We start from the raw sequence: 26,883 nt of genomic DNA, 5'->3' as shown, positions 1-26,883 counted from the left end.
TGTCCTACATCTGTGGTATCTCAAACTGAATCATGTAATAGGTGTAAAAAAGTATCTGCAACCCTCCTTTGGTAAACACCATGATTAAAATTGTGAAGGAAAATGAAAGTTGCATAGTTTGGAGTAGGTTAGCTGAACAATTTAATTGATCATAATACATTTATTTTACCTTCTCTAGGTTAATGGAGGAATGGCATAAATCTAGTTGAAATAAAGAAATGAAGACGTAGCTTCTAAAATACTGTGAAAATTTCCACTTCTGTTAAAAATAGTTTAATTTTAATTATAGAACATTTTATCTAAAAAATTAACATATGTGCAAAATTTAATTCAAAATTTGCTTTCTACATTTTATAAGCCACCTTTGAAATAACTTCTATAATGCAGATAGATGGCAAACGCAGTGAAGCAGTATTTAATGTAGCTTATTATGACACAGTTCTGAGTTTCCTCATACATATAATAAGCTCTTTAACAGATTCAGCACAGTATAAAAGGTCATAAAATGCATAATAGTGTATTTCTGTTTTGCTTTGAAGGTCTTCCAATGTTTTACCATTAACCTATATGAGCCTCAGCTTCATCAGCCTAAAAGAGCTGCTGTAAAGATTAAGTGTCAGAAATGTGTGACATTTAGCTCAGAGGCTGCCTGTAGGAAGAATATAATAAATAAAATAATTCATCATAATTCTGCAAGCATTCATACATTTGTAAATATAATGCTAAAGTTAAGGGATAGATGCTAATATCAATAACATTATGGAGATTTTTCTTAGACATACAATTTCATATTCATTAGCTATTACTGTCCCCAGGGGACTTATGGCTGCAGAATATGTTAAAGCAAGTTGGGGTATATTTTTTTACTGAGTCCATGAAATTTACCCCTTAATCAAATAATGCACTCTCCAACCCTCTTTTAAACCTTTGGTATCCATAAAATAATTTATATATAAAAATGGAAAATGAAGTAAAAATTTAAAATATGTATTATAAAATGAAGAAACATATAATGAAAATCAACAGAAATGGGAAAGTATCTCTGTGCTCTATCTCTCTGAGAATCCACATTTGTCCAAACCAGAGAAACTACTTTCACTTCCATCTCTACAGGCAGTTTAATCCTTGCCTGTGAACTTGCTAGTGAAGAGAGCTACTTACAGGTAGTGGTTTCAGGGAACATTGATTATCGGGGATCAAATTGAGCTCACTAAGTCAGTTTGTAAAGGCCAGTGAAGAGCAGGAAAATGAAAATTGCTTTCAGATATTACTAATCTGTACCAGGTTTGGGTTAGGAGTCTAGCAATAAAAGAGTTTCTGTATCTTATTACTCATCATTTGAGTCACTTGTTTCCCTTGTTCTTTAATTAACTCCTGTTATTTTACAAAGTGATTTTGTAATGTTTTCACTTAAGAATAGGAAGTGATGGTTTTTGTTCAAACATTTAACTTTTTTTTATTGTTGCTCTTTTTCTCCTTAGGGATGCAGATCTGTTTTTGTTAGACACAAGAAAGGCTCAAGCTTTAGATGTGGGCTGGCTTGTTTTCGACATCACTGTGACCAGCAATCACTGGGTGATTAATCCACAGAACAATTTGGGTTTACAGCTCTGTGCAGAAACAGGAGATGGTAAGCACTGAATTCCATGTACTTTGTGGTTCTGGTTTTGACACATTGAGAGTTACAGGTTTTTATTTTTTGTTGTTCAATTTAACCAATAAGTTTTATACTTAAAATGTGCAAGGTAGTGTATTCCATAAGATAGTGTGCTATATTAATTAGTTAATTGATTTACGAACACTTTTACTCAACACATATTTATTGTCAAGCTCTGTGGCAGGGGTGGAGAGGTAAAGAAAAAGTAGGTACTGTTCCTGCTGTCAAGGAGTTTTTAATCTTGTATTGAAATCCTATATGCAAACAAGGAGAAATAATGTAATATAATAATAATACCAAAAGAAAACTATATACAAAGTGCTATAGACCTATGACTTTCTTGGGGTGGTGGTAACAAATCTATATAATTTGTAAACATGAATTGAATTATACATTAAGTAAGAATGAGTATTACTATGTAAATTACATCTCAAAATCTGACTAAAAATAACAAAGAAATATATATTTTTGAAAGTGCTAGGGAAACAGACAAAAGAGCTACTAATAACACAAGGTGGAAAAGAGATTGGGGATAGAACAAAAGAGTCACAAAATAAACCCACTGAAAATAATACTGTTAGCTCTTAACATATTATAATATTTGGTCAAAGACAGCAGCTCCAGAATCATTTATGGGAGGGGTCTGTAGGAAACCTTCATTTTTAAAAAACCTCAGAAGTTATTCTTATGCTCACAAGTATTCATTGAGCAACTATGTGCTATGTGCTTGGCCAGATGCTACAGATGAAATGGTGAGCAAGTGCAGAGATGGCTTCATTAGGCTTGATGAGGCACAAGGTAGTAACCCCATGATGATATTGTTGAATGTATGTCACTACACAATGAATAGAGTCTGATAGACTTATGAGTATTGAACAGTGAGAGAGTTCAAACTATAATCTTAAAGGTTAGGAAGATGTGATTAGGGAAGAAGGGTAGCCATTTCAGGTAAAGAGAAAAGCATTTACAGGCTGTGGTGAAGAGGGTCCTGGCACATTGGTTAGGGTGCCACGGAAGCCACAGCCAGTTTATTCAGAGTATCGTTGGCCTTTGATTATTCAAAGAGTCAAAAATTTTAAAATTCAAATCTGGATTTCCAGGTTATTTAAAATTATATTTGTCATGGTAGGAGTCTAGAACATAATTTATTTAATGATTTATTAGCTTGATTAGTATATTTTTAAGTAGTAGAAATGTATCAGGTGGGCCTACATCGTGTTCTTGCCCCATACCCTGCAAATGTTAAGGTCAGGCCTAGGGAGGGTTCTCAGTTGGCCAAAAAGTCCATTTAGATTTTTTCCATAAAATAAAATACACATTTTTCATTTTCACCAATAACTTTATTAATTTGGATATTTGAGTACATTGGCTATCTCCCACATGTATTATTTTGATTGTTTTCAGTTGATGATTTGATCGCTATCAACTTCAACTGGTCTATCCTACTGTGGAGCATAGTCCAGTAAGAAATCTCTAGCACAAAACTTCCAAAACCACTTTTGACTTTTGACACGTTCAATCAGTGACACCTTCTTCATACACTACACAAATCTTTTTTTCTGTTTCAGTTGTGTTTTTACCTTTCTTGACATAATAAAGCAAAATATGCAAAAAATGTTGCATATTTTCTTTCATCTTCAATATTCAGATGGCTATACAAAAATCTACAATCTACCAATTTTGAAAAGCTTATGCCAAGTGAAATAAGCCAGGCAGTGAAAGACAAATACTATATGATCTCACCTATAAGTAGAACCTAATCAACAAAACAAACAAGTGAGCAAAATAAAACCAGAGACATGGAAATAAAGAGCAAACTGACAGTGACCGGAGGGGACGGTGGAGGGAGATAACAGGGGAACAAGGGGGAGGCTAGACTTATAGACTTCAAGTCAAGGAACATGTATAAAGGACCCATGGACAAAGACAACGGCGGGGGGGCGGATGGTTTGTGGGAGGTGGGGGAGGAGTAGGCCCAGGGAGAGTAATGGGGGGAAAATGGGGACAACAGTATTTGAACAATAAAAAAGTTAAAAAATGAAGAGGAAAAAATGCATGCTGATATGACAGCTGTCAAATACAATTTAACAAAATTGTTTTGAATCAAGTTAAAGACAACTAAGCACTCCTTTCCCTAAGAGCCATCTTAGGGAAAAAAAACAATAAACTTTTTGACCAACCTAATAGTTTTCAAAGGGATGATAATTAGAGAACATGCCCCATTAAATTTTACTGCTTTTGGTTCTTCACAGAATCAGGCAATAGACACATTAATCGTAAAATCTGTCTCACTCATTTCTCCTTGCCTTGCTTACTGAACTATAGGTAAGCATAAGATGTGTCTGCCTTTGATCTCTTATTTTTAAGGGGTTCATTATTGTAAGCAATAGGATTTCATATGCCATTGTTTTACTTATAAGCAAATTCACAGCCTAAGAATAACAACATAACCAATGTTGTCACTCCAAGTTTTTGTGTATGGAATGAGGTTGACAGCCATAAATTAAATTCCAGAGTTAGTGTAGTGAAGGTTTCATGGGGCTCAGTTTTTGACTGAAAAAAGAGTGTTTTTGCTGAAAGTGTTATAGACAAGTTTCACACCCTCCGCCAACCCAAACTTTCCACAGATTTTAATTACAATGTTGAATTTTTTATAAACAATTTTATATTTTGAATGATAGGTTATTTTTTAGCTGTGGCTTTGAGATTAGTGTTAAGGATTTTCAGAATTCAAGCATTATATATGTGGACTGAGCAAAGCCCATATTTAAATAATCTTTCAAAAATCCTTAGTGTTAAGCTAGTGTACATTTATAGTCAGAAGTGGGACTGGGAATTTGGCAGTGTCAGGGTGAGCCAGTCGTTTCTTCCCTGGTATGTGGCCCAAACAAAAAAAAATAAATTAGTGGTATATGCTTCTCCCAGTCTTCTCCTTGGGGATGTGCTTGAAATGTCGATCTAAACAACTGAACAGATCTATGAAACATGATCAGCCTGTTGCCTTTTAATTCTGTCCCCCACCCATTTGAAAATTCTGAAATTTTTCTTTTGTCTTTTCACTCCTCTTCTATTGTTTCTTTTTCCTTTGCTATCTATACAGTTTAGCTTCTATCTGCTTTCAATTTATCTTCTTCTCTGCCAGAAGTATTTCATATTTTCAGTTTCCCTCCCCCCTTGATTTATTGCTCTTATATTTTAAGCATAAATTTACTTTAAATTACTGATATATTCTGTTTTTAAGGCCCTAAAATAAACCAACATTTCACATGTTTCAAAGGTTCCCAAATTCCTCATTTAAGAATTAGGTTTGATATATACAGCACTTTGCTATTCTTCTTTGTCTCTTCAGTATAGTCTACTATGAAATATTAAATGGTTAAATGTGCTAGACAAGTTGGCTTTTTGCATTTAAGCAATACTTAAAACAGGCTTTAACCAGTGGTAGAGCATACATAGCCTTAACAAAGCAAGTGACCTTCCCAGTGCCTTACTTTTGTTAACAGCAACTCATAGAGAATATACATGTGATGTTTCTCTGTAAATATGGATAACCAGATGCTCCGTTCATTACTACTGCTGATGTTCTCAACATAATATGGTGCTATTGCTTCAAACAGGTCAGACACACCATCTTTTATTTGAAATAATGGATTCTAAATATGTTTACTTCTTAGCAAAAGTAATGAAGTTATAAAAGAATGATAGAAAAATCTGCTTTCAAATTCCTTTGTTGACTATTTTTCATTTATTTGTTTGTTCAACATAAAATTGTTGAGTGCCTGGACATGCAAGACAAAAGTTAAAGGTCACTATAACTTGGGAGACACAGACATATGTAGTTAATCTTGGAAAGAATAAAGTACCATAAATGCTAAAAAATAGTGGTATAATCAAGACACTGTAAGAAAACAGAAAGGACCATGGTTCGGGTGCCATTTAAACTAGGTCAGCTGGGTAAGATTTCAAGAAATGGAGTGAAAGAGGAGGGGGTTGTGGCAGTACATGGAGTGACGGTGAGGCCAAGCAGAGTGAAATCGTTCCTGGGTGAGGAAACAATGTGAGTAAATAGATGGGATGGGAAAATGGTGTAGTATAGTCTGGAAAAATTCAATAGTCCAGAGTTAGCTAGAACCACTTCCATGTGTAAAATATGATTGCAGATGCTATTAGGAAAGTGATTTGGAGGCAAATCATGGAAGGCACATTAAATTTAACTTATGTATAGTATATTCTTGTAGCTTGCTCACACTTCATAAAAGAGCTAGGCTTGCTGCTTTAATCAATCACAGCAACACCATCGTGATTACATGTTGGAATGAATATCAGTTTCATGAGGTCATGGGATGTGTATTTCTTGTTCACAATTACACCCTCAGTGCTTAGTACAATGCAGATTGTAGGTATTAAAAACACGTCTTGAATGATCATTGAATGAGTTTGTGATTTAAAAGGCTCTTTCAAACCACCTGACACTGAACATGTTACTCTTAAAAAGACATTCCATACTGTAAATTTTGGGTGATTATTAACCAAACCAGTTTGGTGTAACACAGGAGAAGAATTTTGCACCGCAAACCACAGTACAGTAGTTAAAATAGTTTCGATCATAAGGTGAGGAGAAATTCACTGATGAATATTATTAAATTTTACTTATCCTGCCTCTGCAAAGAAAAAAAAATCACAGAGGCCTAAATATATTTTGGAAATCAGAAGACTGTTGAAATCAAAAGTAGCATTATGATTTCTCAGAGGACCTGTGGAAAATATGTTAGTTTGTGAAATGTTCTTTTTAGAAATCTGACAAATGAACTGCCATGGGTTTGGCTGGAGAGTTTAAGAATATTCTCCTGATATATTTTTTTCATGCAGAGTAGATTATCCTCTGAGTTTCATAGGTCTGTTTCAGCAAAATAAAGCAATCATAGGAGCAAGTAAACAAGCAAAAAATTGCTGCTTTTTAATGGACAAATATAGAGATTCCAGACAAGTGATTTTATCCAATTGTGCAAAATCAGTTTCAAAGTTCTCAGTCAGTCTCTCATGGTTATTAACAAACCTCAATGATAAAATATATACTCTTTTTAACAGCAAATAAGTATGCTCAAGTCTGTCTTATAATTTATTGTTAGATTTTCAATTGCCTAAATTATAAAAATATATTAATTATATGACTTATTAGGACTTTATGAAAACTGCTATTGAAAATTGGTAAGTGTTAATATTATCCTATACACATACACACACACAAGATTTATTACAGAGTAGTTTGATCTAGGTCAAAGTTGGGGTTTTCATGCTAAACACTGTAATTTTCTAGCATGTGATGCTTTATATAGTTTAACCTTCCAAGTAAATTGATTCTTTTTTCAAACTTGGGTTTATAGAATAATTTAGAGATGGAAAAACAAAGATAGTATTTTTGGGATCATTAGACTGTCTTTTTAAAAAGCCTATGTTTTCAGACATTTTAGGTTTGGCAATACTCAGAATGAATTTTGCCAATGACTTTTTTCCTCCCTATTCAAACCCACTAATATGTCAAGGAAAATTCAATCCGTATGTTTCTGATTCATTTGTATTCAAGTCATCAAAGTGTTGTTTTGTAAAGGTATTGTTTAATGTCCAAGAAACATTGTAAGATTCTTTTTTTAAATAAGACTCTAAAATCCACTTTTCTTCAAACAAACTTGTGGCATAATTTCCAAGCATATAAGGTAAAAATTCAGATTTAAAGTCAGAGATTTCAAAGTTTTACTACATTTTTTTTTGCCAAGTCAAGAAAAAAGAAAGATTTCAGAAATATAACTGTCGAATTAAATTCCATTTTAATGGATGCTTAGCTATAATTTGAATAAATTTATAGTCATTGCTACAGCTAACTTAGAATTTAAAGTTTTGGTAACTCATTTGAATAAGAAGGATAAGTAAACAACTCTATTCTGGAAATAAAATTCTAAGATGAAATCATTAGGAAAGCTAGATTTAAATATTGGCTCATACAAAATATTTCATAGTTTAGCCATAGTATCAATGAAATGAGTGTTATAGTAATTATCTTACAAGGACAGTATAAGGCTGTATTAGATGAAAGGGTCCAGAATACCCTATAATAGGACAGGAATGCAGGTTTTTATGTTCAGTTGTCTACACAGTAGTTCATAGGGGCCTTTTCTTTACTCCAGGTGGCACTCCTTTAACTTGGGGTCAGTTATTTTTTGTAGAAGATTTACATGTGTTTTAAGGAAGTTTTAGGAAAATTCACTAATGATAGTCCACCAAGATAGTCTGCCACGTAAGATTATTGACATATGTTCTTAAATATTGATTTGGTAGCACAGTGTATAGATAGTTACTAATAACTTTGGTTGATGAAATAATTTTTGATAGGAAACTTTAAAATATGTTCTGGTCTAGGGTATGAAGCCAATAGAAATGAATGTTCAGAGATATGTGTCAAGGTTAATTGCTTGCTTATGTTGGTTTTGTATTTGTAGACACCACTGAATATCAAATTATTTGTACTATAGTACTATGGTATTATTAGTAATATGGTACTTTTCTTGAGTCTCAACCATTTTATCCTTAGAAAAAAATAGCGTAGTTATTTTGGAGATAAGTAATTGCATCAAAAATATAAGGGAAACAAGCTTCCTATTACTCAGTAGGGTTATATAGAAGGATAATTACCATCAGGAAAATTTTACAACTCAGAGATGCCTCAATGTAAATTACCAGTAATTGACTAGTAAACCTATTAGCAAAACTTACATATCAACATGACTTCTTACAAAGATTGTAGAATTACAAGCAGTATTTTAATACTCATAGAATACATGGTTAAAGAAACATTAACAGCCTTTAGTAAAGAGTAGTGGTCTGATAGTTCTAATATACATATGTTGTGTTAATATTTATAGAAAAATGCAAAAAAATCCTATTTTATAAATATTTCCCATAAAAGAATCAGAAACTGAAGCTACCTTTGAAATGATTGGAAGTACATCAGAGAAGGTGTCAAGGAAAGAAACCATTGTAATGGTTGTCCTCTTCTTAGACTATAACATCTTTTGGTCATATTTTTCAGACTTTGTAAACAGGTAAATTACATTTTTTTCTCTTGTTAATACACAAGAGTTTTCTCTATTCTGTTTCTTAAAATTTTTTATATTTAAATATATATATCTTTTTATATTTATATATAAATATATATATCAGACCTTTCCTAAAATCTCCAAGAATTTAATCTTCTTTTATTTCCTTATCATTATTACAAAAACTTAAAAGTCTTAACTTTAGTTTTAGTTATCAATACAATGAAATTAAAAGTGGGTATTTTAAAAAATTTTATTACCCAGGGTTTTTCCATGTCATCTACTCTGGGACATAGGACGCTTTTGTTATTGTTGCTCATTCCTAGAAATTGACAACTGCTACATCTACGTTAATAGTAAGGATTGGATTAGTAATTTTTCTACCATCTTGAGGTGTTTTTTATTCCTATTGTTTTTTTACTACTTACAGAGTAATTTAACATACTGATAAAAAAATTTCTTCAAAATTACAGTATTCTGTGATATCTCCTAAGTGTGCTATTGATAAACAAAAGTATTTGGTTAAGTAAGTTTGTTGTGTTATCCTTAGGATCTCTAGGACACTCTTTTTTACCTCAGTAAAAAATTTCCAAGTTAAGTTGTTGTCAGGTGACTATTTATCTGTGTCAAGGGTCAAATGATTAATGTGGCTGGTTAATCTGAATATCAGCTGATACAGTGCTAATAAGTAGCAAAAGAAATTTGGAGATCAAAGGTGATATATTTTTTGTCCTACTGACTATAGTTTTTCATTAATATTTATCTAAGGTTGAGAAAGTTAACCTATATCCACTTACCAGAGGATCTTTTAAACATTTTGAGATTTGATAATATTCTTTTCCCTTATCTGAACTCCATCTTATAAGACAATTAAGTCATTTTTGTTCATTAAAGCATAGGGCTCCCTTTTGCTAAATTTATAGTGATGACAATTGGTTTCAAATAAATAAATGAGAGTCTACATCAGCGAAACTGCAAGGATCACATATTTTGCTAAATGTTCTGGAAGGAAAAAAGGAACATATACTACCATGATTTTCCTAGGTAAATATTAGTATAAAAGAAGTAGTTCTTTATGTACCGTTTAACATTAAGGATAATCAGAGCATACTGGCTTGACTTTTGGGTGAATGGAGAAAGAAGGGGAAGGGTCAAGTCAAGAATATGTATAAGGGACCTGTGGACAAAGACAATGGGGGGGATTGAATTTGGGAGGTAGTGAGAGGGTAAGGCAGGGGAGAGTAATGGGGGGAAATGGACAACTATAATTGAACAACAATAAAAAATAAATAAAAGAATAAATTGTGAGAATAGATAAGGAATATTCATCTTCAAACACTTAACTAAGTAAAATAAATAAGTGAAGCTGTATTTTTTTCAAGCAATCTAGAAACTAAATTAGTGTACAAAACAGGAAGATTTAAAGCACAAAGAAAAAAGTGCCTAAGAATTAGAAATTAATGGCTATGGAGCTGTTTGTATTGTAGAGTGAGTTACACGTGAGTGGAAGCATTCACCATTTATTTGACCTTTTGCCTAGGGATTATTATTATATTGCATGAGATAATTTATCAGGTCATTGTAATTTAGAAACATATACTTACATTTTAATCATTCTACATATATAAATATTATTTTCAGAGCCCTTGGTGAATAGAAATGTACTGTCATAAAGGTGCCTGATAATTAGTTATATTCAAACTCAAACTCAAGATATTATATAAAATCAGAGATGCAGAAACTGGTAAAGGGAAGCAACACATTTCATGCACATTCTTTCAGGATAAGTGTGTGTGTGTGTCAAAAGAGAATATCGAGGCAGAAACACATTCACAAGTTATCACATGAGGAGTCAGATACAAGTTCACTACTGAAAATCTATCACTATTAAGTTTTCCAGAGAGCTCTTATTAAAGCATTAGTGTATTCCCTTTTACTTTTTTCCCTTTTTACTTTAAGTGCCACAGAAATTTTTTAGTATCATAACAAAGCAAAATCAATTTGTTTCCAGAGCATATTACAGTTGCATTTGAAAACGTGAAAACATAAATTAATTTATGACAGTGTATCTGTTTCTAAAATTTTTGGTTTTGGTATGAATCAAGCCATGAAGAGAGTTTTAAAATATAGCTAAATATACATTGGTCATTTTATATGAATGATTAAAAAATGAGAATTTCTTTATTTTTTTTATGTGAAAATGACTAGATGTCTACTGAAAATAAATATGACATAGATTTTCCTTGGTGTCTAAAATCAGTACTTGTTGATTTTCCCAACTCATGTAAGCTGTGACCTATGGGTTTTCTAGCTCATATAATGTCTTAAAGTACATCAAAGAACATAAATTTTCCTGTATGCTTTAGATTTTTTCTATTTCCTGCTGCATAAAGATGAGCAAAATCATCAATATGCCTTTCATGACTAGAGTAACTAAACATAAATATTGAACCACTGCTAAATTTCTACTTTGTTCAACCCAAGATCTTATTAATTCTCTTATCAATCATATAAGATTTTCATAAAATATACTTTATTTTCAAATTCTATCCAAACTTATTTCTGTCTAATTGAAAATCTTTTGTTTATATACCCTGATTTTTATAGTGTTTTTATCAACATTAATTACTCTTCTGTGCTAAAATCTCATTTTTTTTTTCTTTTCCATGATTAAATCCAGGTTTTACTTCCTAGGTACATCTTTAGTTCATTTTAAATAAATATTCAAACCATGTATTTGCTGTGAGGGTCAGTCAAGATAATTTTAATAACTAAAAGAAACGAACATTTCCTGAGACCTTACTAAATGCTAGGCATTTGCTAAGCTCTTTAAATGGAATGTCTACTTTATTTTCATCATTATTCCATATTGTACATGAGTAAACTTAGCCTTAGTTTAAGAATCTTGTCCATGAGTCTAAAAATGATTTGTTTTCAGAGGTCTTAGATGCGGTGACTCTCACAAATTATATGAAGTTTGTGTAAATTCTAAATAAAAATGTTTTTATAATTTCCAAATAAAACAATGCTATTACCAATTACTGTTATGGAACAAAATTAAATTTTATATTGGATATGTTTGGAAGTACCCATGGGCTTTTATATTTTCTGTCTGGAATGTAAATGTGATCTGGCCCAAAAAATGTAATAGCACTTTTATCATATTTTTTGTTTTCCCAATCTAACTACAGACTTCAATAGTTCTCCTAACTCCTTACACAATTAAAGTTAATTTGATAAATTCATGAATTGAAAAGAAGGAAAAGTGACTTTTCTCTTGCCAGGGATTGACTTCAATGTGTAATTAAATTTAGCCAAATTTGATTTCTTTATTTTTAATTTGATAACTAACTTCCCCCTTCCTTTGTGCCCTGTGTTGCTCACTCATGCATTTTGATAGATTCTCCTTTTCTTGTTTTCTCTCCTTCTCTGCTTTGCTCTCCCTTAATCCAATCTCCCCGTCAAGGAATCCTGTATCCCTCTCTCCCCAACTCTTTTCAAGTGTCAGATGTTCAAGTTTGTGATCTAAGCCAGAGTGCCCCAAACTCACCCTGAGTCTAGTCAAGAATGCAGTTTCCAAAAAGTGTATTAGTTTATTATTTTGCAGAAGTCAGTATGAAATCAGTCCTTTCTCTCATCAGAACATCCCTTCTCCCAGCATCAAAGCTGACAGTGAATTGGTATTGTCACAACTTTAAAGAGGTCTTGGACTACCTGAATTTTGTTTTGGGGAGCAAAACATTGGGGGAAATTTTTTAAAAAGAAAAATCTCTGTCAATGAAACACATTTTTAATTTGCAAGCATGCTTAGCTCCCCCTACCCTGCCCCATATAAGCAGAGTTTCATTGGATGAACCAGGAGTGCTTTTCTAAAAAGCTCATATTTTGAACGAAATTGTTTCAGTCTTCAAATTTACATATAGCTCAGTTCTGTTGACAATGAAGCACCATTATTCTGATTTATTGACTGTCCATATTTTTGATATCTACTATTATATTTTCTTGTTATAACTCTGAAATGGGCCTCTCATAGTCTAGTTTGGTCTTGTGTAATAATTTGTAATAAGAAAATAATTTTCCTTTATAAACAGAGGTTGACTATGGAATATATTCAGTAATAACTTGTAAAACTTGAAATTGGTATTTTACCCTGTCCATTTTATACACAATATTTCAAAACTAGGTTTTAAAGGTCATTTCCTTTGTTTTAATTTATAGTATGTTTATATTTGAATGAGAGCTACATGCTATAAACATAATTTGCTTATCCAAATGTTACCATCACAACACAGACATACATAAAAATAGAATTTTGAAATCAATGATTTAAAAGTAAGCAGAGACAAAGAGGAGTTAGTCTTGCTTCAATATCTGGTGCAAGATGTATTTTACCATCTTTTACATTTCCCCTAATGAAAATGGATATGGAAGTGTTTGGCTACATCTGTGTTTCTGTTTTTGATTTTCCCTAATTCAGAACAGCACCAATCTTGCCCAACAAATGCCAATGTCAGGAACATATTCCAGTTTTGTTGTTTGTTATATTCCTCATTCTAGACTCTCATAACCCTGGTTTAACTAATAATCTGAGGGGTAAATATTTTCATGCTTATATCAACTTAAGACCATGAAGATTATGAAATTCTCCTTATTTTTGCCTATACCAGCATTAACTCTGTTTTTCCCATTGTTCTTTCTGCTGTAAGTTTAACTTATTATTGGTACATATTTCTTAAAGACATACTGCAAAACTAACAGCAGCACTGGCTTTGCATCATGAACAGGGAGCATGATGGGAAGAAGAGAGAACCTTTGGTCAGTGTGAGGTATTAGGAGTCTCTGTGGTTCTGTGCTGTGGAGAGTTAAAGTTTGGCACACCTGGTGTAAGCTCACAGGGGATGAAAAAAAGAAAACCGAAACAAAAGCATCTAACAAGCAAGTTCAATAGTATATGTTATAAGTGGTGATCAAAACTTAAAATTAGAGGAAAATTATTTTGATAGGAAAATTATGTATTCTAGCTCCTTAAAAGTAAATGCACATCAATTTCTTTGTATTGTGTCAAGTTTCAATTTGAGTGGAATAGAAACCAGGGAAACCACCTGCCCTTTCATGGCTGGCAAGGAGTATCTGATTTTGAACTTAACAAAACAAACAGCTATAACGCTATTCTTGACAGACACAGTTTGTGGGTCACTGACAGACCTATGAGATGGAGGGCTTTCCTCAAGTCTTAAGGTAAAAAGCAGACCTAAGATGAAAGCATCAGACCTGAACACTCCCTAACAAAGGGAAACACTGTGTATTTAAAGGAATAACAGTACTGTAGGGTTGACAGAGTTGAGTTAAACATCTGACCTTTCTTGAGCTTTTATTCATTTGAAACATAGCCATTGTTTGTTATGAGTAAATTTGATAATGTATGTAAATCAATATACCTAACTTCAATAGATGACAGCTGCTGCTTCTTTCTTAACTTCAGAAGTATTGAATTAGCTAGCCTTCTCAATTCCCAGTTTCTCTGATCCTTTGAAAGGCATGCTTATTATTACTTTCAGGTACCAGCTATAATCAAATGATTTCTCTTTGAAGTAATTTGTCTGATAGATACATGAAAGTTCTAGTTATGTTATGAGATCAGATAATGCCAATGATCCAAGCTTATCCAAAGGTGAACACTCTAGAAATCTAACTATTGTTTTGCATGTGGACAGCTCAGAAGGATGCTCTTGTTCTGGGGGCCACCATGGAATCAAAGTGGTATGAGATCTCACCTTGGGACTGGTCCTTATGTGGGGCAGGCCAGTTTACATTCTTTCCATAACCATAACCAAAGATGTGAGAAGTTGAAGAAAAGTTCTGTTTTTTATCACTCAGAAGAATTTTTTGTGTCCAGTCTTCATATGTATAAGAAATAATTAAGTCCCAAATATCTTAACTCATTTTTTTTTTTAGCAAAAGTAGACACTTATCATGTCATAGACATTAGACATCTCAGTATCAGTTCTTTACTGCAAATTTGGGAAAATACCTCTTACTCTTTTCACTTTTTCTCTTTATTAGGTGTCAAAATAATATATTTCTCTTCCATTTTGATAGTACTAGCCTATTGTAAAGATTCTAGAAGAATAATAGCTTGTGGTCGTGCGTCAAGTTGAAAGGGAAGGTCAAACATTTAGTGAACCATGCTTTTCTGTAGGATAAAAAATCTTTTGCACTATATATTATATAAACTGGTAAAAAATAATGTTTTCTTTAGACATGAATAAATTTCCCAAGCAACTGCATTAAATTCATTTTGAAGACCACTTTCTCCTATTATAGACAAAATGCAGAAAATAAAATTAACTTCACTGCTATGAAACAAATTAACATGAGTTTGAAGTCTAAAATCTTTTCTTTATTGATATATTAACATATAAAATAGTTTTTAAAGGCCCTATTTGTTGATTTCTGCTGAAAATCTTCATCATTATATTCATTTAAATCTCCTATGATTTTAAAGGAAAGAAATATGTGCACTTTTTATTTTAAAAAGTCACATAATGGGGAAAAAACTAAAAAAATTACTTTTCTCATGGTCTTCTGAAAAGAATGTTTCTACTTTCTTAAAATAAATGAGGGCTGTAAGACCAACTGCTGACCAGTCTTTTGGATCATGTGACAGATGCTATCTGTAAAACTCATAGGGCCTCAGGGGAAAGGTGCTTTATATGGAGGGGTAAAAGGTTTACAGTTGTTCCTATAGAAAATAATACAATAATAAATAATATAAGAATAAACTCTGTGTTTTGCATACTCACAACTGTAAACCTACTTTTGTCCCACCCTGTATGAAGAGAAGAGCTATTAAAAAGTAAGTGTTTCCCTGGTCGGTGTGGCTCTGTTGATGGAGCTTTGTACCATAATCCAGAGGTCATAATTTTGATTCCTGTTCAAGGCACATGCCTAGGTTGCCGGTTTGGTCCTTGGTTGGGGCAGGTATGAGAGGCAACTGATCGATGTTTCTCTCTCACATTGATGTTTTTCTCCTTCTCTCTCTCCCTTCTGCTCTCTAAAACCAGTGAACATCTCCTTGGGTAAGGATAAAAAATAAGTAAGAAAATAAGTAATGCTTATGTGAAGGTAAATTGAAATTCTTAGTTTGAGATTCATATTCCACTATCTGAAAATATAGCCCAAGTTACAGTATGCCTCCTCATTTCAAAACGAAGTTCCATGAAAAGAGACTAATTGTTTTCCCTTACCTCAGTCCCACCCTCAGTGCATAAAACATTTGAGTGTTCTGGACAGGTTCCACAAATAGGCTCACAACTCTGGCCCTCCTCTTTTATGGTTCTTAGCTTTTCTTTCCTTGGGCCTTTCCTCGGGCCTTTCCTCCTGGAGTTCCATGAGCTTTGGTTCTCAACTGTTTGTCTTTTCCCCTCATCAATCACGCCATTAGTCAGCATGCTGAGATGTTTCTGACCAAATATCCACTTTTCTAATCCCCACCATGTTTTCAAACTGTAGGGTTTTATAGTCCCATCTGCAAAATTTTTAGAAAGAATTTCATCTTTTAAAACAGTATCTACTTCCTTTGAACTTGTCTATCTCACACACCCCAATCATAGAAGACAATGGATTCCTTCTACTGTCATTTCACCTGGAATTATAACCACATTTCTTATCTGCAGCTAACCCTCAACTCCCATTTTATGTCAGTGCCTCAGGATTCAGTTCCCAGTTGCCCTCTGTGACTTGCACAGCTCCACTGTGTCTTTTCTCCTTTAACATCAGCCACAGAATCTTATCTCCATCCTCATATATTATTACATTTGTTCCTTCTTTTGTTTTGATTCTTTTTAATACTGACAATAGAATTGTAAATATAATTTAATATAAAATAAAGTGGCTATTTTTAATTTACTCTTTTAAATATCACTATAAAGAAGAGAATGAGAAGCTATAGCACAGGCATTGCATGGAGAGTTTGGTTTGTTTGAATCCCAGAATTATAATGAAGAATCACTCAAAAATCTTACTACCTTCTATTCTGTCACTCCAATAAATTTAATTTAAAATATTTCTAAATACCACTTAACTATGAGTTGCCAGGATCACAGAAATAGCTTAAAAGCCAAGACTTTCTTTGTTTTTGCATTTATAAGGCAATGTAAACCATCTTAAAACAAGAAAGTTCTGAGCACAAATGTAAAATTCTGTTTGTGATATTTCAAATCCATGCACTTATAGCTGGTGATAAGTCTATGCTTTTACTATAAAACTAGAAACTATGCTAAGTTTTCATCAAATTATAACAGAGTTGAAATTCAAAGCTAGATTGCAATATGCTTAATTTAAGGTTACACTGAGTTAAAGTATTTATGGAATTTAAGTAAAGAAAATTGTATCTTCTCCACGTTCCTTAATATCTGACTTAAAATGATTTAGTCTACATGCTTGGTAGAGAATTCTGCACATTTAAACCATCTGTTTCTAAAAGGGTTAAAATTCCAGTAGAATTTAGAGTTTAGAAACAATAATTTAAGAGTACCAGAATCAAATTTAATCACAGATTGAACATAAGTAGAGATCAGGAGACTATGTGAATAAGAAACAATGCATTGATTTATTTTCTACAAAATCATTCACAAAAGATGCTGCAAGAATCTCTTCTGAAATGAATGAAATATAATTTGTGCACAAGTTCTATCACAGGTGTTTTGGGTTAAGCAGTCAATTACTGTGGGTTTATAAGAGAAAAAAAACAAACTGGAATTTATGCTTAACATTGTAGAGCAATATGAACGTTTAGACTCTGATAAAGCCTCAGATGAATGTTTTCCAAACTGTATATTCTGGAAGGAAACTAAATGCTCCTATTTGGAACCACTTATCCTTATAACATCAACATGTCTCTAAAGAGCTGTTTTATGTCAGAGTCTCCTTTAATAACCCTGTTTTTAAAGAAATAAACATTTTGAAAGTCACATTTTCCAAAAAGAATGGTCTGAAATACAAAACCAGTGAGTTTGGGATGGACCTTTGGTTGGCCAGCTTACCTTCTCTGTGACTTTAAATGTGAAATGGTATGTTCTAAGGCAGATGTGAATACAATTCCCTGACCCCGGTGCCTCAACAAAGTTATAAGGGTCAGAGTGACAGATTCAAGCAGATCCACAGTCTTGAATCCCCAGCTTCAGTTATGACAGAATTTAGTGGGTATGGGCCCCAGCATCACATACTTCCCTCTTGATTGCTATATGAGGACAATAATTGTTTCTTTTTAGAAGGTATCATCCTAGCCCTGTCTTCATTCACTCTGTAGCTAATAAAACTGAGAAATTATAAGACCAAATATTTGCTGTTCAAATTGTTTCTCTTCCCTTGGTACTCATATGATCATTCTGAGAGAAAGTAAGATGGCCAAGATATGAATAGTTCTAAAAGTTTTTTACATGCGAAGATTTAATGAGTACTCTTTGTATAAATGCAAAAGACCAATACTGCTGCCAATACCAAACTTTGGAATTTCACTTTTACCCCTCTCATTTTATAATCCAAAAATTCTATGATATACAAACCTGGGATAGTTGGACACAGACAATGTTTCTTTGGGTCTAGCTGTCTTCAGTGAAATCACTGGATTTCTGATATATTCTTCAGAGAACCTTTCCCATCTCCTCCCTCCTCCTATTTGTGTGGGAGACCCTGAGTGTTCCTCCTATTTAAGCTTGAACAACTCCCAGCAAACAAATTCTTCTCCTGCTCTTGTTATCACCCTACCCATTGAACAGATCACCTCCCTTTCATCTGCTTAGTGTATGGCATTAAGTCATGGATATAATGCAAGAGAAGTGTCTTCTTGATCAAACAGCCACTTCATGCCTTCACTGGCACTGTCTCACTTTGGTACAGTTATTGGTACACCTTAAAAGTCCCAATGTTCTGCTCACCTTTGAACTGCTGCCACTCTCTGAAGCTCATGCTAATGTTGACTACAGTGTAGGAGATAAACTTAGACCCACATTCTGTCATCCTGTGCCCATGTGGAGATGCTGGCATGCCTCTCTTCTGACACAGGGAGAACCTGTGTTTCACCACTTGTGTCACATTATTAACCACACTCCAAAGTGGTGATGTCTTGCCTCCCCAGTATTTTACAGGGACTTTCAGTAAAAGCAGTTCTATTAGGTTTTCTTGAATTCTCTTGTTTTTTTTAGGAGTTAGTCATGCAAACTTATTGAAGCTGCACAGGATGGATCTCTGACTTACAGACATAAAACCACTGCTTCCTTATACTCACTGGGACATTGTTCTGAATCAGTGAATTAAGGATTCACCTTTTCCTTAGGATGACTCTCCCATGAGGTTACTCCATCCTCATCCAAATATTTGCCTAGTGAATTATGCCTACCAGTGTGCTGGCTATGCCTAGATATGTCTGAATCCTAAGGTGACTAAGCTTGGGATCAAGCTGATGTTCTTACTACCCTTTTAATTCAATACTCTTTTCCTATTTCATCCCATTTTTATTTTCACTGTATATTCAATGTTTAATCTTTGTATATTATCTATTATCATTCTATATATTTTAAACCAGACACCATAAATAAGGATCAGCTTGTAAAAGTAAATGCATGGTGATAACATACCTCCATATAGTTTTCCTAGATCAGAATGTTTAAAGTAGTCTCCTTTACTTATGTCTGCAATATCTGAAACATACAGTATATTTAATAATAAAATTCAACATGTTCAACTACATTTGATAAAAGATTCATTATTTTTAATACCTGTGATAGAGTCTGGATTCCCATTAGCACTTCTAACAAAGCAACTGTTCAGCCATTTAAAAGGTTGAGTCTATATAATCAATGTAGGTATATTGTGTCTGAAGGGGCAGGTCAAATAGTTAAGCTATGGTGTAGCTCAAGACCAAGAGTAACTGAGCAAGCATTAACTTATGGAATCTTAATAGTCACCTCATTGCTGAAGTAAAAAGGAAACCGAGAGGAAACTTAATAATATCAAAAGTTATTTTAAAGGGAGTTCACATTGGTGTGAAGGGTACTTTGCTTCACACACAATATCCACCTTTGTAAAGCCAACGAAACCCCTATTTGTAACATACACACATCTTTACAGTTTTTAGAACATAAATCTTTAGAGCAGTATTACATCTCTACAGATAAAAATTAAAATATTGAAAGTCTGTAGAATAATAAAAGAAACCCTCTAGAAAACCAAAGGAAACTTGGAACTTTGTGTTAAGTGCTTATTTAACTATAAAAGGGTCTGTGTGTGTTGTAATGAATGGAAAACCGATTTTACTGCATTCCATTTGTGAACATCTTGCAGCAACCTATTTCGGTATTAGAAAGATCATATATTAAAAATGATTTCTGCAGTCATCAATGTATACAAGTAAAAATTTAGTTTCTGTTAAATTAACACTTCATTAAAAAATCAAAATAAAAGCTCAACAAATACTTTTTATGTTGTACTCCAAGACAGGGAAAGAAATCAGAAATTTGAAGAACAGATTGCCAGTTATTCTATTCCATAACAGTTAAGTTTCTCAGTTCTTTTTTTTTTCTTTTGCTGAGCTCTCTGTCACTGGAAACATCTTAAACCAATTTCAAGTGCTACACCTGAATAAACATGTTGTAAAAGTGTTTATGTATTGAAGTGGGTCAGTTCAAGGTATGGTATTTGGCTGGAACTTCTAATTTCTCTTTTTACAGCAAAAGGGCTGCCAGAAGGAGGAAGTCTGAGCTGAATTAATACATTTGTTACAGTGGAAGTAGAATGGAAACTGCTCTGACCACAAATCAAACTGCCTCTTTCATTTATGCCAGTGATAGAGTTTTTCTAAGAAATATAGACTCTGGCATAAAGCCACTGTAAGTTTGCATTTAAAAGAGAAACCTATATGCTTATTTGTTTAAGGTTTACTGCTTTGATTATTTGTAAGTTCTTTCTTTGGTAGGACTGCGTGTAGTGGCATTTGTGAGGTGGAATGCCATTTTAATATTGGTAGGAACCAAACAGGTTTTGCCAATATGTTGTAGAATACTTGTTGAGGATCCTGATGCTGCTGGATTGGTGAACACTTCTTTTTTTTTTTTTAATCAATACCTCCACATTTAAAGGACCTCTGTGTCCGTCCCAACAGCTGCACAGCCTCATATGACACGGTCTCATTTTCTGATGGTAGAAGGTCTCTGCACAATACAAGTATACACAAAAGTGTTTATGCTGCCAAAATAAATTTTGTTAAGAGTGAGAGTTTACTTGCTAAAATGCCATTGATTCAATTTCAGGGACTTGTTTTCCTTTTCTGTCTTCTAAGGTAGGTCAGACCTTATAATGGACTGAAGTTGCTCCACAGTCTTTACTGAATAAATATTTTAAGAAAACATGCACATCCCCTATGGGATGAAACAGAGTCAATCATGCACATATTCCAAACCACATTATTTATCACTCCTCAAATATTGCTAATTTCTGTATGTCGAGTAGAAAATTTGCATGAGTTTTGAGTAATTTTCAACTAAATTTACAACTTAATATTACAGAGTTCATTCTCTTCGGGTGATTTTAATAGAACTAGATATCAGCTAATGGTTTTCTTCATATATATTATAGTATTAATATACATTATATATTTATATTATATATATTTTTAGTGATTACTTTAAACTAGAGAGGACAACAAGAGTGAGTTGTAAGAGGAGGAAATAATAATAATAATATGTAACTCCTATTTATAGAATCAAATAACTCACATAAATCAATAAAATGCCTAGCACACGCACAAAAAGTGCTCCAACACATTTCGCATTATTATAAATATCATTACTAGCCCAATGGGAGAGGTTCTTTATTAAGATCTACTTCTAGTCCCTAAGCCACCTTGCCTTCTAACTCAGTCCTGTACAGGCCCTTCTTCTCTGATTCCCAGCCACACCAGTTGGCTCAGAAAGGTCTGCGGTGTAGGCTGGTTGAGAGATGAAGGTCAGTCTCCAAGCCCACCTGGCATTTTTCTTCTTTCTGAAAGTCTCCAGCCTTGGTTTGCTTCTTCTGAAATCCTTTCAGTAAACATTCAGTTGTGTCAAAACTCTGAAGGGGAAATTCTGAAATGTTCATGTTTACTTCAAATCATTTCACATTAAGAAAACACTGGCACTTAAAACAGGCTCCATCCTCAGCAGGGGCTTCTGAAATGACCTTTGAAGAGCTTGAAGTAGAGCACAGCTTTGTAAAATCTGCTGGGCACAGGCCAGAGGTGATGGGGGGAGGCCATCAGCACTAACTAATGCTTGAAAGCTTGAAAGAAGCTGGAGAAAGTAGAAACATCCAACCAGCCACTCAGTTTTTATCACTTAGAGGAAAATTATAGGGAGTTTAATGCAGAAGAGCCCATAGCTAATATTTTGAAATTGTTACTTAATGTGGATATTTCCAGGCTGATGGTAGTCAAGCCTTCCCATGGATAGCATTGCCGACTTCCAGATCTGAGAATATCTGATAGTGGAGGCAGCCCGAGGGTGTTCTGTGGTGAAAGAATGATGCAAAATGAAAATCCAAGCGTGGATAATTGTCTGTAATAGTAAACTCCAAATGTTTATAAGACTATTTGGCCTGCAAAGAAAACATTCTGATAATGTTTTTAAACTTTTTTTTCAAAGTACCCTCAGAATTCATTCATATCAGGTAAACATTATCTTTTTTTTTTAATAAACCAAGTGCTTGTATTTCTGTTCTAGGACGCAGTATCAACGTTAAATCTGCTGGTCTTGTGGGGAGACACGGGCCTCAGTCAAAGCAACCATTCATGGTAGCTTTCTTTAAGGCAAGTGAGGTACTTCTTCGATCAGTGAGAGCAGCCAACAAACGAAAGAACCAAAACCGCAGTAAATCCAGCTCTCATCAGGACTCCTCCAGAATGTCCAGTGTTGGAGGTAAGTTAAAGCTGGAGCAGAAGTTGTACATGGAGAGTTATGGGGTCACATGTTGCAAATCAAGTAGCCACAATAAATTCACCCTCTGGATATACCTTTATTTGGTTTATTAAATCATGCAGCAATGTTTCTAGCATCCCCAGAATGTTTCATCAGTGAATCACTCAGTAATTCATTTTAAAATAAGTATGGCTTGCCTTCATATGTTGAAAGATTCAGTTCAAATTAAAATCAAGCTGGCAGTAATAAAATTATGAAATGGCTACATCAACAAAGTCTAGCCAAAGCTGAATTGCACAACTTGCTGAGCTGACTTCCCCAGAGCCTCTCAAGTATGGATAGGTAACCAGGTAAGTTCAACACAAAAATAACTCTTTTGTACTTAAAACAATGCATGTGAATAGGCAGCCTAAATGTTTCTGACATTAGAAGCAGAAATTAAGATAATGTTTATATTTCCATGAATTATTTAGAATGCTATTATCTAGATAATCTGCTTTAAGTGTGTGTAGGTACACACACACGTATAAAGTCTAACAATGAAATATTACAAATGCACAACTGACCCCAATGAGTTTGCAATTTAATCCATTAATTGGTAAGGAGATAAAAGCACAGTTGATCTAATCATGTCTAACTGCCAAAATATGAAATGATTTCATCATATTATTTATGCCAATAAATGCCTTGTTTAGTCCAGGCTACAGATAGCTTTTCCTAAGCTGTTTTTAGATAAAAAAATGATGGCTATTTTATTCCAAGAAATTATCTTTATCAATAAAAAATAAGTCTATTTGAAGGGGAAAACTTACCCTGGAACATCTCAACTTAGTTAAACATGCTGGTTCATTTGTAAAATGTGTATTCTTCTATGTTAATGGTCCCCACATGTGAGGCACAACAGATGAGCTGGCAAATAAAATGGACATAATCCCTGCACACGTTTTTTTCAGCAAATTAGAATGCTTCACTCATTCAAAAAGACACATGCAGACAGTGTTTGCCATGACTCCTGAAATCTTCATTTTTTTCTCTTGAGTCATTTGAAACTGATAACTCATATAAGAACACATAAATTGTTTGTTTGTTTTTTAAATCTGGGACTTTCAACAAAAATACTAAGTGGGATTCATTGCAAACTTCCTAAAGTATGGGCACCAGGAGAATCATGTTAGAAATAAATCAATTGGGTGATTTAACAACAGAAGCAGATGGAAGATTTCTGTATGAAAATACATTATACTGAATTATAGAGTGATGTATTAATTTTCCAACAAATAAGTTTGACCATCTTTTTCACTTGAAAATAAAGCATGTTAGTAGTGCCTTATTACCAAGCTATTTTATGAAGATCTTCACAAGATCTTTATATTTAGTTTGGCAAAAATTGTAATTGGTTAATATGAAAGATGGAGAAAAATAACTTTCTAAGACCTTTCCTTCCTTATAAATACTAGCCTGTCAAAGTTGTATATTTTTCTTTTCATGTAGAATGGTCTGAAATTGGTTGAAATGTTTTTAATTTAATGTAGCAGACTGCATTAAGAAAAAGGTTTGTTAAACCTTGAATAGAATAGTAAATATTTTTTTGAGGAAATTATAAAGGGAAAAGTGTAAGTTGCATACTTATTATTAGAGCTCAGAACGACTCCGGCAGAGGCGTTCTGGAGACTGGACCCATCAAAGTCCTTTTCCCTGTTGGTGGACTCTGTTTATCTTCTCTTTCTGACCACAAGTAACAAATGTACTTCTATAACTAGAGATGAATAAAACATATGGAGCAGAAATCACGTAACTTTTCACCAGTTTCCTAACACCATTTAGAGTACAAAATTATTCTAATATAGACCAATATTTTCTTTTTAAAAAGTTTGTCATTGGCAACCATTTCTGTGAAATATGTGGTAGATGGTTTTGGAGCGAGTTCATATTTTGATAATAAAAAGGAAGAAAGTAGCTGGTTTGTGTCTATGAGACTTAACCTTTCAATAGGTAGTAATCAAGCAGACGGGGAAAAAGTCTCATAGAATTTGGCCTAAAAGACAGGGCTTTAAGGAAAGGGAATGCTAATATAAACACAAAATTTGATACTTCAGAGATTTGAAATGCCAGCAAAATTTTAAAATTACCCAAATATAAATAATAAATGCTGTAACAGTACTGGGCTTTTACAATAAAATACTGTGCAAAGACTCCAAGGCTAAGAAAAGAGGGAGGACTGAGTTTTAGTAGAAGTTTGCCTGATTGCTTTTTTTTTTTTTTTTGCAAATCAAATAATCAAATACTGAAAGTCTGAATTACTGTAGTGGAATTAAAACTCGGGTTATTCTTTCTGTCTTTACTCCATTTCTTCCCTATTTCAAAGATTCCTGCCTTCCAACTGCTCAATACCTCCTTATTCTTTTGTACTCCTACGGGACAGCCTAGAACTATGTCTAGCATAAAACAGAAAGCCCCAAAGTACTTATTATTCAAGTTAATGTGTTGACCAAATGGACAAAACTAACCTCTTCTTTTAGGTGAATATACACTGAACAACAGCTCCCAGGTTTTGTGTAGAAACGGTCCTTCTTTGTTCCTCTCAGTTTTTTGGCAAGAAGATTGAGCAGACGTGTTATGGGAGAAATAGCCTTTTTCATGATGAGGCAGCAATGGATATTTATTTGAATTTGGGTGTTGGGGGGAAATGGAAGCTATAGCTAAATTTTAGGTCGGCCACTCTGTAAGATACAAAGGCATTGGGATGACAAAATTGGAAAGAACCTACTGAGAGAAAGATGCTATCCTATATTGTTGCCGATAAGGATAGAGTGTTAAGAATTTTGAAAAATAAAAGGGCAAATGGTAAGTCCAGGTTCACTGCAGAATTGCTTGGAAAGATTACAGATCATGTGCTCCAAAATAGAGAACTTTGAAGGCAAATACAGTTTTTGGTGGCCCTGCTGGAAACCATGGTGATTTCTTAGCACAAATCTTTCAAAAGTCACTAAAATGAAAATTTTGGCACTTATTCTCAACTCCAATAGGCACTATCTCTTGCCTAATAGATAAAATGTAAAGTAATGCCTCTTGGACAAAAATATTAATCAAAACCAGAAAGAAGAATTGGAATTAATTATTTAGAATGTTTTATAGCATATAATTAATATAAATTTTTATTATTTAAAAATAGTCAAGTCATAAATAAGGCTCAAGTTTTCCGTGATCACTTAATCCTTTTGAGATAGGTCACCCTGACATGGATATCAGCAGGGTACGTGTCCTTCCAAAACTTTTCTTCCATACGTAGTCCCATTTGGAGAATAGACTGTTATTATGGGTTTTTAACTACACAATTGATAAAATTTATGTATTTTTAAAGACTTTTAAGAGAAGTTTTAGGTTCATACCGGGATTGAGGGAAGTTACAGATTTCCTATGTGCTCCTTGTCCCCACTCGCGCATACCCTTCCCTGTTGTCAGCATCACACACCAGAGTGGCACATTTGTTACCAAAGGTGCACCCTATTGACACATCATAATCCCCCAAAGTCTTTAGTTTTCCTTAGGGTTCATTCCTGGTGTTGTACATTCAGTAGGTTTGGACAGTGTATTATGATGTATATCCATTGCTATACTGTCATAGGGAGTGTTTTCACTGACTGAAGAATCCTCTGCCCTCTGTATGTTTATCCCTACCTCCAGCAACCACCAGTCTTTTCATTGTCTCTGTGGTTTTGCCTTGTTCAGAATGCCATATACACTTGGTTTTGTCTATTTTTTAAACAAAAGATCTCCACCATCTTTCAAATTGGTGACCTCACTCTTGGTGACCTCTGATGCAAAATAGTGCTTACATCAGAGTTTATTTAATCATACCACCTTTAAAAGATTTTTGATTGTTTCTAAATCAGGGCTGTCAAAATCAATGTTGCAATGAAACTCCTGCAAAGCTGCACAACATGATAATATTTCTAATCTGTATGATTCTTACAGTAATTTAGACTAAATGCTTATATCTGTACCTTGAGTCATGAAAAATTTTGGAAACCCCTCCTAAAACAAACAATTATTTTAATGCTTAAAATATCTAACTCACTGTGTCTATCTACCGATCTATCTATAGTTATCACGCACATATCATTGCATTATTTAATGTTGGGCCCACTACTTACTAATTATATAATCCTGGACAAGATATGTCACC

General features: G+C 33.7%; 1 protein-coding gene across 2 annotated transcripts in view; it reads left to right on the top strand.

The window, feature by feature from the left end:
• The window catches only part of BMP5 (bone morphogenetic protein 5), a 119,670-nt gene that overhangs the window by 79,133 nt on the left and 13,654 nt on the right, over positions 1-26,883 (top strand). For both annotated transcript variants that reach the window (XM_028510409.2, XM_036024258.1), the window contains exons 3-4: positions 1,482-1,630; positions 22,503-22,697. In XM_028510409.2, the coding sequence (XP_028366210.1) occupies positions 1,482-1,630; positions 22,503-22,697 (344 nt within the window). The remainder of the gene's footprint in view (positions 1-1,481; positions 1,631-22,502; positions 22,698-26,883) is intronic.

Source organism: Phyllostomus discolor, chromosome 4, assembly GCF_004126475.2.
Source record: "Phyllostomus discolor isolate MPI-MPIP mPhyDis1 chromosome 4, mPhyDis1.pri.v3, whole genome shotgun sequence".
Classification (NCBI taxonomy): domain Eukaryota; kingdom Metazoa; phylum Chordata; class Mammalia; order Chiroptera; family Phyllostomidae; genus Phyllostomus; species Phyllostomus discolor.
Note: the sequence above shows the minus strand (reverse complement) of the source record. Positions and strands in the feature narration are given on the sequence as shown.